Below are 12,646 nucleotides of genomic sequence, written 5' to 3' on the forward strand. Positions count from 1 at the left end.
AACCTTCACTGAGCTCAGATCAACTCGACTCCTTTCATCTGGTCACTTCTTAGTTAAAGAGAGGCTATTTCAGTTGAACCCAGAGCAGTATCAATGAAGTAATATGAATAGAACATCATTAATAACTTTCAGAAAAAAAAACAAACTCAATAAACATTATCAATTATTTTCCCACATGTGCTGAATTAGTTTAAATATATTATTATTACACATTTTTCAGGAGGGAAAACATGTTGACCAATAAATACCATTAAAGAAAAAAATGAGACAGATTGTTAAATATAAAAAAAATCTATTTGTTCTTTACGTGATTTGTCTTGCTGTTGTATTTACCCACATGTGAAGCTTTTAAACTTTCTCATGATGGCTTTTGTTTTGATTTCATGTCCAAAAATGTGCAGTGACTGAGTGTTTTCGGCTAAATGTAACTCCAAAGTTCAGGTAGTTCTTCAGTGCTTCTGAGTTTTTGATGGCATTGAGATGTTCATGCTGGTGAATCCTGAGTACCACGATACTGACTCATATACGGGAGCAAAGCTCCATTTAACTGCTTCTAGATGACAAACTCACCCAGAATGTACGATCATAACATACATGTTGAATCCTGTTGCTGATGAGAGGATAAGAATACAAAGCTTGAACTGTAAACTGGGATCTCAGTGGTTTTTTTTCCTTATTTACTGACATGTCTCTTATCTGTATGAAACCATTTACTTGTTTTCCATCAGACATGCATCACGTTAATGGTTTGAATTTGAATTTTCCTCACAAGTGGCTTCATGTGTCGAATTTGGCAACTTTTCTGAAGCGCACAGGATGTGAGCCGTTTGCTTCCAACAACAACAGCGCTGTTTGAATAAAAGAGGAATCCAACCATAGCGTGGGAGCTCAAGGAGAAACTTTTAGAGCCATTACTTCACGATCATGGATTCCAGGCAGAAATACAGTGACTGTATTCTCACATTTTGTTTTGTTTTGTTTTGGACAACTGTCACCCACCTTTGTTGTGGGCCTCCAGCTGTGACAAGGAATTGACGGCCACCTTGCACAGAGAGCAATACAGCAGCTTCTTGGCTTTGTCCTCCTCTGTTTCCGGTGTGGACGGGCTGCTGGAGGCCGGGGTCCCCGCTGCTCCTGAGACCGGGGGTCCGGATCCGGCCTGCTCGGAGGTGGAGCTGCCCCCTCCGCAGCCCGGGGAGGTGGAGGCCGGGGGAACCACGGGGGGAGTGGGGGCGGGAATGAGGGGACACACCGACGGCACGGGGGAGTCCATGGGTGGAGTCGGAGGGGTTGGGAGGGGGGGCAGGGGCCCCGGGGCCAGCAGGGGCCCATTTAGCTGCGACAGAGGCCTGGTCTCATCTACAGAAACAGAGAAACAGAGAAAGACACTAAATACAAGTTGAAAAGAAACTCACATAAAGTACACACACTTTATAATTTAAACATTTCCCAGTTTGCAAAGTGATGGAAAGTAGTCCCGAAAACCAAACTCTGCTGCGTCTGACCGCATTGTTAACCACTGGCAGTTGAAAACGGGAGGCCCGGCCTGCTCCGTAGATCAGACAGACCAACATAAAGCTCCTGCTTTCAGAAGGGCTTTATATTTCCTATAATGTGTGGCCACAATGGCTCACAAAGCGTCCCTTTTAATTTAACTCACATCGAAAGTAGCTCAGAAGTGGAAAAGCTATAACCAAAGGGTGTAAAAGGATGGGCACGTGTTTAATATGTTTGAGGCCTTTTGAAGCTTTCTAGACTAAATTTCCCTGATGTGGTTTCATTTTATTGAAATGTTCCCAAAAGGAGGGGGGGGGGGAAAGGAAGCAGACGCCTCAGCCTGGGCCTGTTCTGCGTCCCAGCGACACACCTGCTGTTTCTGGCTTCGGCTGAAGCAGTATCGGCGTTTAGTTTCCGTCAGCGGGCGATGCAAACAACACAAAGAAAACCAGGTGAAATGAAACCAGCGCTCCTCTCGCTCTCCTGTCGCCTCTCTGACGTCTTTCGGTCACTCATAGGAGAGAAAATGAACGTTCTCATCGCACACCATGTTTATACATATATTTCCACGCACACATGTTTCTGGTCAGCCACTCCCATGCGCACGGCCCTCGGTATTCACCCAGGAGAGAGGCCTGGCTGGAAAAAGACCCCCTAAATTTGGGTGGGGTATTCTGACCTCCCCCCCCTCCAGCAGCCTTTCTCTAAACTCCACAGGATGAAGCGCCAAAAGCAGGCAGCAGAAAAGCCTGCCTGGATTATGGTATTAAAGGGATAACATGTAGTATTTCTGGGAAGAAAAACAAATATTGACTCTATCTATTTTTTTGTTGTTTGTTTTAAATGAGAATTGTCTCACACACCGTCGTCTGGTTCCATGACAGTGGTCGGGGTGTATTCATACTTTTCTTTCACTCCGAGTCTTACGTGCTGCTGTAATAATTCTTGTGTTTCGGTTTGGTCACTCAGTTGCATCATCTGTAATGAAGATGCCAATGTGAGTGCTTTCCATTCCACTGATTTCCAGGATGAGAAATCCCTCTCTCGCCGTACTGGAAGTTTCCAGCTGCAGAGCTGCAGAGCGGCTGGCCGCGCAGAGCATTTGTCAAACAGATGTTTTATTAAGAAAAAAAAAAAAAAAAAAAAGAGAAAATTTTTAGCTCTCGCTCTTCATGGCACTGAAAAGTCTGCAAAGCCGCCCTGGATCAAAGTGGTATCTGCAGCATGTGCTCTTCACTGTGAGCTTGATAAATCATAATATGCGTCTTTTTTCACGGCACTGATTGCGCTGGACACGATAAGCAAAGCATGTAACAAGTGTACACACAGAGAATGGTGGAGGGGAAGTTCTCTGCAGTATTTTTGAGGAGTTCCAGTCCAATCCAGGCTCGAATGAACAACTCTGTGTGGCTTTTGGAACAGAACCTGAAGCCCGCAGTACTCCTAACATGTGGTTTGAGTTAAAGTGAAGTGGGAAGGGATGGAGGTGTTTGACCGAGTGGTAATCAGAGATTTTGTGATCCGTGATGGCCTGGAGGTTCGCCACAAAATCCATCATCCAGTCACTGTTTCAGCTCATGCTGTGCTTCATTCAGTGTTTCTGACTCTGGCGGAGAACTCGTTCAGGTCGACGTCCTCTCGGCCTCAGTGGTAACAATAGTTCACTGTCTGTCTCAGCAACTCAGAACCACTCACTGTTTAGAGACCAGTGACAGATCTGTTCTGCATGAGCCAAACTTTCCAATCAGCAAGGAGAAAATACAACTTCTTACAATACTTTCTCCTAATCTTACTGTCTTCTGGAGTCTTGAACGACTCACCCTGTAAGCCAAGTCAAAGATTGACGGTCTCGTGGACTGACCTTCCTCCCGGCCGGCTGACCTCATCGTCCGACAGAAGAAGGTATTATTCATCAGCACGTTAGCAGAGAGACATAACTGGCTCCAGATGCTTTATTCTATAGTCCTCTATGTCCTCCTCGCCCCAACCCACTCCAGGAAATTAAAACTATGTATAGTATGCACTCTAGAGGGAGAGGGTTTGTTTAGAAACCGTGGGATTTGATACGAAATAAGTTCATCTGTATTCTGAGACTGATGTTTTCTATAGTGTGTGATACGTTCTTTAGAAAAAAAAAAAAAACATTTATGACAATGGAGCTAATGTGGAAGACAGTCTGTTACATAAAACGTTACAGTTGAAAGAGGACGGAACAAGAAATGTACTGGTGTGGGTTCACCATTGTTCGCTGACATATAGACAGTGGGTGTGTGTGTGTGTGTGTATGTGCGTGCGAACGTGTGTGTGGCTAGGATGACTCTGTCTGCCCGCACTATGCCTATTGTTAATGTTTAACAAGCTCAGAAACCCAATGCTGGCCTTAGAAGAGCCGAGCCACATTCATAATAGATCGGGGTGTCTTTTCCCCGTCTGGCCTGAATCCGAACCCTGAGTCACACACACACACACACACACACACACACACACAGCTATGCAAACGCTGTTTATCAAGAGTTGTTATTTCTGGCTAATTCAATCAAGTATCTGGCAACAGGCTTAAAAACCTGGCAAACATGTCTAAAAATTCAAATTCCAAGACGGCAAAACAAAACAGAGGGAGCGAGTTGAGGACAGCGGCTCAGTGTAACTAAATACTTCTCCCACCTCACAGCCGTGCAACCTAAGCCCTCACATGAAAGTCATCTGTTTAATTGACCTTGGGTGTGTGCGTCTGCAAGTGTTTGTGTGGACTAAATATCAGTGTGGTTTTAACCGGGGCCTTCATTAGAGTGGGAGTGTCTGACGGCAGAGGAGCACAGAGGGGAGGGAGGGAGGTAAGACCGAGTCTCTCTCCAATATAGCAGCTGCCGCTCCGCTGCCCACAGGCCCATCCAAACCCTCAGCTCACCAGGCCAAATCCCCCAAAGCCAAGGGCCTCCTCTTTGGGCGCAGCGCTAACCGCAAATCCTTTGAGGGCTGTAAAACCCGTGACCTGCGCCGAGAGCCGTGAGGGCGAAGAAGCAACGGCAATCAAACGGCCATAACCTTTCACTGCCTCATCCCTCGGCGAGGTCCGAATATGTCAGGTTTACGGCCGTCACCGCTGCGTTTGATATGCTAATGAGAGATGATGCCGTGTAAAAGCGAAGGTCAGAATAACAAAAAGATACAGTGGGTCACCGCTGTTTGATAGCAGGACGAGATGTTGTGGAAAATAAGGGCGAAGCGAACAAGAAAAATCCCACAACATCAACAGTGTGCTGCGATGCGCTGTCGGGGATTTGCGGCGTGGTAAATCATGTCTTCGGTCCTCAGTCAGTGTGTTTATATGAGCCCGACCACATTGTTTAAACGAGTGTGTATATGTTTATGCGTTTATGAGGGAGCCAATGGGAGGCGGGGGGGTCAAACCGAGGGTATGAGGGCGCTTTTCCTGGCACGCTCAGATCTTTTTTTATCTTTATATGATATAACAAATGTATGGCTGGAAGAGAATGCGTGGAATGAACAACTAATCTAATTAAAAAACACATTTCTAGAACCGACTGCATTGTTAAGGCAATAAAGACCCCCCCACACACACAGATTCACACCCTGTGTGTACAGATACATTATAGATGAATTCCAGTGTGACATGTTTGGCTTAAAACCGCCCGGACTGAGCTGCTTTAGGATCCACATCCTGAACCGCGACACTTCTTCTCCAGCTCAGGCAAACAAACAGCTGCCTCCTCCAAGACATCTGCCCCCCCGCCGTGGATCACACCGAGGTCACACTCACATACACACACACAAGCACGCAGCAAAAACCAGGAAGAGGCAAAGCTCCCGGGTCACGAGAAAGACGCTTGGATGGAAAAAGGCATTCTTTCACATGTTGCTACTTTCAGAACTCAATAATAGCAGGCTGGTTTTGGCCCTTTATGCATTTGGACTTTGCAACAGGAAGTCTCGCTAATGGGGACCGTGCTGCTGCCGGTCTCAGATCCCCCATGAGGGGGAGTGAGTGAAAAGGCCTGGCTGTCTTTATTTCTCCGGGACCGGTGAAAATAAAATCTTGAGTGTTATTTTTATAGACACAAAAAGGCAGGTCGGCGCTGAGCGCCGGACTCCTGTGTGTCACACTGGCCTTTATTGGGCCTGAGTTTCATCTTTTCATTTATGGTGTTTGCGCTGTGCCCTCACATCAATAAGGTGGAAATGTCTGGTAAACAGTGAGCTACAGAAACCTTTGTAAATGTCACCAAAACACGGCCGGTCTATTCATTGCCCGTTGTTTAATCCAAGGACGGAGCGGTGACACTGAGGGAATGGAAAATTCTGAGAGACGGGCAGATGAATGCAGCGCCCGGCGTCTGAATCACAGCTCGAAATACAAAGATGAGGCAAACGGGAAGGGATGAAGTCAAGACCGCTAAAGAAAGAGCCTCCGATGCCTTTATCATGCCTCACACCTTACCGGATAATGAGCCTGTCAGCACCGAGTTACTTTTTATGAGGGACAGATCAGCTGTGCGGTCTCTGTCACTGGAGATGCTGGCTCAGATTAAGGTCCGGCAGACTTTTCCAGGATGGTGTCATCTGTATTTCTCCTCAATCAGCCTCAGCGCTCATTACCAGCGTGTGAGGGCTCTGGCTCTGTGGTCTATTTTGATTGCGGAGCAAATGCTGCGGCTCACTTGAGAGTGTGTGAAGACACATGCAGATGTACTGTACACACACACACACACACAGACACGCACACACACACACAGGCCGCAGTGGGATTCTTTGAAAAGGGGCCAAAGAGCTGTTAAACTGATGTGTTTCGTTGTAGCCAGCTCACCTGCTCACAGTCTGAATGAATGAATACCCCCCAAAAGAAAACAGTTTTTTTATGGCTCAGCTGAACAATGGACTGCTGGAATAGCAAACAGGGTTCTGTCTGTACGGCCGGACAGCTGTGTAGTGGTTCGCACTCCCGCCTCACAAGAGGAATATCCCCAGTCTGACTCCAGCTGGTGGCTTTCCTATGTGGAGTTTGCACGTTCTCCCTGCGTGTGCATGTTTGCACTGTCTGGGGCACCGTTGGGAGGTCAGAGGGATGCCTTTCCCCAGCACGATCGTGATACCTTTAATAATTTAGAAGAAATCATGATGAAAAGAAATAATTGGAGGGAAAAACTATCAATAATTCATTAAAACCCACATTTTTAGAACATAATTTACTGGGCGTGTAATGTGAGCGTCCTCGGGCCCCCGCACTCTGAAATTCATGCCATGAACAGTATATTTTCATACCTTAAGAATATACATGCAAACTTGAAAATAAAAAGTGTGACTTTATTTGAAATTTGGGGCAGATTTCGTATGAACCTTGCTTCCTTCTCATGTGATCGCTGGCTGTTTTCATCAAACAGTTTTCAGCTTAACTCTGTTTTCAGACTGACTGACCCACCGCTTTGAAGTGAAGCCTCAATTTAATTTGGTCTTGTAATTTAAAGTGGCCAGAGCAGCAAAGAGGAAAAGGGAACATATTGCGCAAAACTGCATCAAACTTTTAGTTAGTCCAAGTAACTTCTTCGGTATTTTTAGCTTGAATAAATTCAAACTTTCATCAACAGATCCTGAACCTCGCTTTCTTGCTGGTCTGTATGTACAGTCAATATTCTGTTTTCCTATGAGGATATCATTAAAGTTTTTATTTATATCCATATAAAAAGTGCCGTAATCACCAGCTTCTGCTGTTTATTGGAAAGTGTCTTCTGTCATAAAATATGCTGCTGTCACATCAGACCACACACAGAGCTGAGATCCTCACAGGAACACCGACACATGGCAAAGCTGCAGAGATTACATTCCTCTGTTATTTTTGCATATTTTCCATTTAATTCTCCATCAGAACCATCAGGCACTGAACATCCTGTGTGGATTCAGATGATTATTTCCACAACAAGACTTACACAAGCACTTTTTTTGTCCCCCCCTGTCTCTTCTTGTGGTGGCATATTCGTGTTCTCTCACCCGCTTTGCTGGGCTCGCTGTCTGGGGCCGTGCCAGGCGCTCCGGGCGGGGATGGGGAGGAGGTGGGGGGCAGAGGATGAGGCTTGTCCCCCTCCTGAGGGCGACTCTTAGAGGTCTCGATGCCTTTGACTCTCCTGGCATGTCGGTTCCCTTTGTAGTGCGCTTCTGCCTGGCTCTGAAAGACAACAGGGGAACGAAAAAGTTTATGAAAACAGGGAGCCAGCAGGTTGGATCAGACTCACCGCGACACCTGGACGGGCGCACATGTCACTGTGACGGCGTGTTATTCAATATACTCCGGAGAGCGGACTCACGCCACACGGCAGGCAGGTTTACGCTGGATAGATAGATGGATTACACGCAGGATAACAAAAAGCTCCAATGATGCAGTGATGGAGACATTCGAGACAAAAACCTATCTGCTCTCCTGTCCCTTGCTTATCTTCTTGTCAGGTGTTTGAATTAGCAAGACATTATAAAACAGTAAAACAGCAACAGCGAGTCTGTTTTTAGATCGTCAGTCTGTTTACACTAGACATGAATGTACAGCTAAAACTTTACTGCACGTACAGCCTGACAGCTCTTGGCTCCAGTTTTCATGCTACATCCAGTCTGACATGCTGGCCAGAGGGAGTTGAACCGAGGGTCAGCGAGAAGCCACATCTGCCTGGATGGCCCATTAGTTGATCCCCGATTATGAGCCCCCCTCCAAAAACACACATGCATTGCTGCAGTATGCACAGTGCCGTGGTGAGATGGTATAGATGGATTTCCACCACATAAATTCTGTCATCGGCTTCAGCTGCTCCGCAAACAGGTTCAGGCTCTCGTATAGTCTCCAACTTAATTCCTTGGCGGCGAAATCTAAATATAAATGCCACCATACAGTGAAGTCACCATATGCATTATCTCGCTGTAAAGATAAAACGGGGATCCGCACTGAGGGCCAGGGAGGTTTCGCTGAATGAAGATCGCCCTGCGTTCCAGGAAAAAAGAAAATGGTGCAGCGATCTATTACACGAGCCGGTGTGGCTAATCTCCTGCTGAAATGGAAGCTAGTAGTTAATGTGTTTGCTCAGAGTGTAAACAACAGAGGTGAGGCATTTGCCAGGAGACTACCGGGACTTCGGAGAGTCTTTCTCTCCTTTCTGTGTCTCCACAGAAGTATGCGAGTCAGAAACAACATGGCAGATGAGATACAGGGTTGCTTTTCTGAGCTGTCGCCAAAGGTCTGGCTTCGCTGTGCAGTGGCTAGAAAACAGACACTCCTGTCAATTCACCTGCATTAAAACATTTGCCATTAGATAATCTGGCCATTACGACCCTTCCGTCACTCCTTATGATCATGTATTTGCTCATACATATATTAAGACTGCACTTGTTCTCATAAGTGAGCCGATATGAGGCGAAGAATTGCATGGAGAGGTCATTATGACAGAAACGGAGCGCACGGAGAAGGACTTTGCCTTGATGTGCAGCAGACAGCTGCCCCAGGTGCTGAAAGGCTTGGAGAATTTGAGTGACATTCAGGACATCACGCCGACCACAGGCTCAAGTGTGGTGATGGACCGGCTCGGCAAAGCGGGCAGAGACAGATGAGTAATGTTGCCGGGCCACGACCGTTGTGTATGTTAGCTCCATGTATGTGTGTGTAGGTCACGAGCTGGCACAGTAAACCTCCTGCATCGGCTGCAGTAAGACAGAAGATCGCATGCTCCTTGTAAATCATGGCCGCAACGTGGGTTGTAACCGTACCCTGACAGAGGGGGTCTTAAGGAAGTGCTCCAGCAAAGCCAGCAGATCAAAGTTTGGAGAGCTGCGGGGGAATGATGGGCGGGGAGGTCGGGGGCTGCTGAAAGAGAGGCAATCTCTCAGATGAAGGGGGGAATGTGGGGCAATAGAAAGGTGGATGACAGCACACGGCGGAGCAGCCACACAGGGTTTCTTCTTCAACAGAGCCGAGGGGATGTGCTGCCACGACGCCGAGTTTCACCGTGAGGTCGTGGATGAAGATGAGGGAGTGACTTAAAGTGCTACAAAACAAGCCGGGCTGATGTCAGGGGCTGTGTCGGCACTAGGAGGAATATAAAAGAGACAAAAATACCAGAGAGAGGAAAAGTTGCACCGCATTAGTGTGCAATGCCTGCTTTTCATTATGCAGAGAGCTCCAACTGAACAAGTGCTTTCCATCATCATTATTATTCTCGGGGTAACGCTGCTCAAGCATGGCAACCGTACAGCTGGAGCGCCACACAAAACACGGAGATAATGGAAAAAACAATAAATAAGCAGGAAGCAGAGTGAAGGGGTCGAAAGTGGAGGATGAGAGCAGCGAGGCAGCGGGAGAGACAAAAAAATAAAAGATGCATATGAGGCTTCTCCTGCTGCAGCTGCTGTGACGCTGGTCAATGCAGCGCCACCGAGCCTCTGATGTCACTAATGCAGCATGCCACCAAGGTTATTCTGCATAAGCCGCCGTTTAGCACCTCACACCGGCGCACAATGCAGGGACGGCGGGGAGCCATCCCTCCCCCATCCTTTCCCTCCTGTCCTTCCCCTACAAGTCTCCTCTCTACCATTTTTTTCCCAAGATGCACCGGGGCTGTCAGAGCCAGACACTAATCCATGCCCTTGACGAATGCATCTTATAATAAGTAGTGGCAGGCAATTTTAGGCATTTCCACACTGTAAATAATGCAGCATTGCAGCATGAAAGAGCGAGAGAGACAGATTGAGGGAGAGGGAGAGAGAGAGAGAGAGAGAGAGAGAGAGAGAGAGAGAGAGAGATCAAATGGGACAAAGGCATGATGGCAAAATGATGTGTGAAATGAGGAGGAGGAAGAGAGAAATAGATCTTCTGAAGACAAATACGGTGATCATGACATTACATGGTGAGCAGCCCCCCCCCCTCCAACAGCTTTCTTTGACCTGAGCAGCCCAATCAGCTAACAGATGGCAGATAATGTCAACATCAAGGGCAGAGTCCAAAAAAAAAAAAAAAAAAGGGGGGGGGGGGCTGAAACTGCACAGCAGAATTCTTAGAAGCATTTCTTGCTGATCCTCGATGAAATATCCATCTTTATTTGACATAACGTAAAGAGAACACTGTGGGTGGGGAGTCATTCTACGACAATAAGGAGGATTGCTTTTCTCTTGACAGCACAAACAACTCACAGCTGTCTGATACGGATGATGCACCACAGTCTTCCTCCTTTTCTTTTCTTTCCTTTTTTTCAGTATATATGGAGCATGAAAGCTATCTGTTTGTCCTGTGGTGGACTGGTGACCTTAAGCCTACACTCATGGTCGTCTGGATTCGGCTCCGGCATACTGTGAACTTAAGTTGGCTGGTTGATACATTCTTTGTTTTGAATCTTTGGGCACTTTATGTGCATATTACGTAACACTATCTTATTAATTTTTGCTTCCACTGTTTTCATTGAAGAAAAAAAAATCTAATATAGTCTGTTGGTCCTTCACTGCTTTACGTCCTAATTTTGCTCCAAATGGCACGTCCCACCCAGTAAGGTCAGTGTTTGATTACTAGTCGTGGGTCTCAAAGTATTTCATTGCATAAACATCTGGGTCCAACTGCTTCCTGTGTACACAGCTGAGGAGAGGACTGAAGATTACAGCCTTACAGCTCCGCGGCCGCGCTGAAACCATGATTGTAGCCCTCAGAGGTATATATAGCGCTGGTCCACTCCTTAATGTTGTGTATTGTGGATGGACGTACGCCCTGGTCTGAAATTTCTACCACTCAACAGAGAATCACAGCCAGATTATACACCACACGTATGACTCTTTTGAGTCGGTCTCATTTGCCTGCACTACAAAGAAACGGCTGAGAAGCGCTTGGCAGTGCACATTCATATCATCTTTACAATCATTAATTTGTCATCAGTCATGTATGCAAGTTGCCCATGGGTATGATGTGCCATTAAACTTCAATTACGAGCTTAGATAAACTATACCATATGGGAAAACAGATGAAACTGCTGTTAAGATTAATTGAACGCTCTGCACAAAATCAAGACAAGAGCCACTCTGTGCATTTTAAAAGACTCTTGTTTCATAGCTCGCCGTTGCATGTTGCCATATGCCGAGGCTGTCAATCCAAATGAGCTTATAAGCAAGAAAAACAATTCTCTTGTTTTTGGCTTCATTAGTTGTTCTTATGCAACTGATGCGAAGAAACTAATGAAATTCCAGAGAGGTCAGGAGAGCCGAAGCACAACTCAAACACGTCCTCTGAGTCAACATCCACGTCAGGACAGAGGACCTATCAACACATTCCTGAGGGAAACGGTATGCGGAAATAGAATGTATGCCGTTTCTTTACCTCTGAGTTGAAGCGGATCTGGCAGACGTTACAGGAGATGACTGGCCGCTTGGTTTTGACCAGAGGAACCCCAAAAGTGTGGTTGATCACAGCCTTCTGCACCGGGTCCATCTGCCGGAGTGAGGGACAGACAGAGAGACAACAAAGAGAGAGAGAGAGAAGGGTGAGCTGTGATGTGGACGCAGAATGATATCAGGGTGAATGTACCGTGACCTTTGCTACTCATCCTAGAGTTTACGATGAATTCCCTTTTGAATAATCGTTCAACTCAACCCGAACAATGTCAACTTGCAGGGTGAATGAACGTCACACACGAGTGTTCACAGACTCCGTCCCGAGTTTCGCGCCGCGTCTCTGCTTATGTTCAAAACACAGTGTTGACAGGATGTTGCTACAACGGCGACACCTGTTGCATTGCTGAGCCAGAGCATCTGATCGCGGTGATAATAACCAGGTTGTAGCATCGCAGTGTCCGTGCGCTAATTGCTGCAGCTGGGTTGTCCATCACATGTGGCGTTAAGCACCTTGTATAAATTTAACTGGCTCACTTAGTACTTCTCCCGTGTTGCTGCTTAAGCCCGGCGTATAAATTTGGCCCCAGACACAAAAGCCTGTACTATTCCCAAAGAGCAACACCCCAGTTATATAGCTCTGTGTGAAGCTGAAATTATCTCACAATTACTGTAAGTTGACCTTAGCATTAGCGATGGACTCGGTGGCCCGTGCTCGTTTCACTGCAGACAACTGTCTGACACATGTTTGCAACCACAGCAGGCCCGACTGAGACTAACTGATGTGGTGGAC

At 46.7% G+C, this 12,646-nt stretch overlaps 1 protein-coding gene across 3 annotated transcripts in view; it reads right to left on the reverse strand.

Moving 5' to 3' along the window:
* The window catches only part of znf385a (zinc finger protein 385A), a 57,895-nt gene that overhangs the window by 5,856 nt on the left and 39,393 nt on the right, over positions 1-12,646 (reverse strand). For all 3 annotated transcript variants that reach the window (XM_030117998.1, XM_030117999.1, XM_030118000.1), the window contains 3 exons: positions 11,843-11,953; positions 7,501-7,675; positions 1,000-1,359 (listed from right to left, as the gene is read on the reverse strand). In XM_030117998.1, coding sequence (XP_029973858.1) covers positions 1,000-1,359; positions 7,501-7,675; positions 11,843-11,953 — 646 coding nt within the window. The remainder of the gene's footprint in view (positions 1-999; positions 1,360-7,500; positions 7,676-11,842; positions 11,954-12,646) is intronic.

Source organism: Salarias fasciatus, chromosome 20 (genome assembly GCF_902148845.1).
Source record: "Salarias fasciatus chromosome 20, fSalaFa1.1, whole genome shotgun sequence".
NCBI lineage: Eukaryota > Metazoa > Chordata > Actinopteri > Blenniiformes > Blenniidae > Salarias > Salarias fasciatus.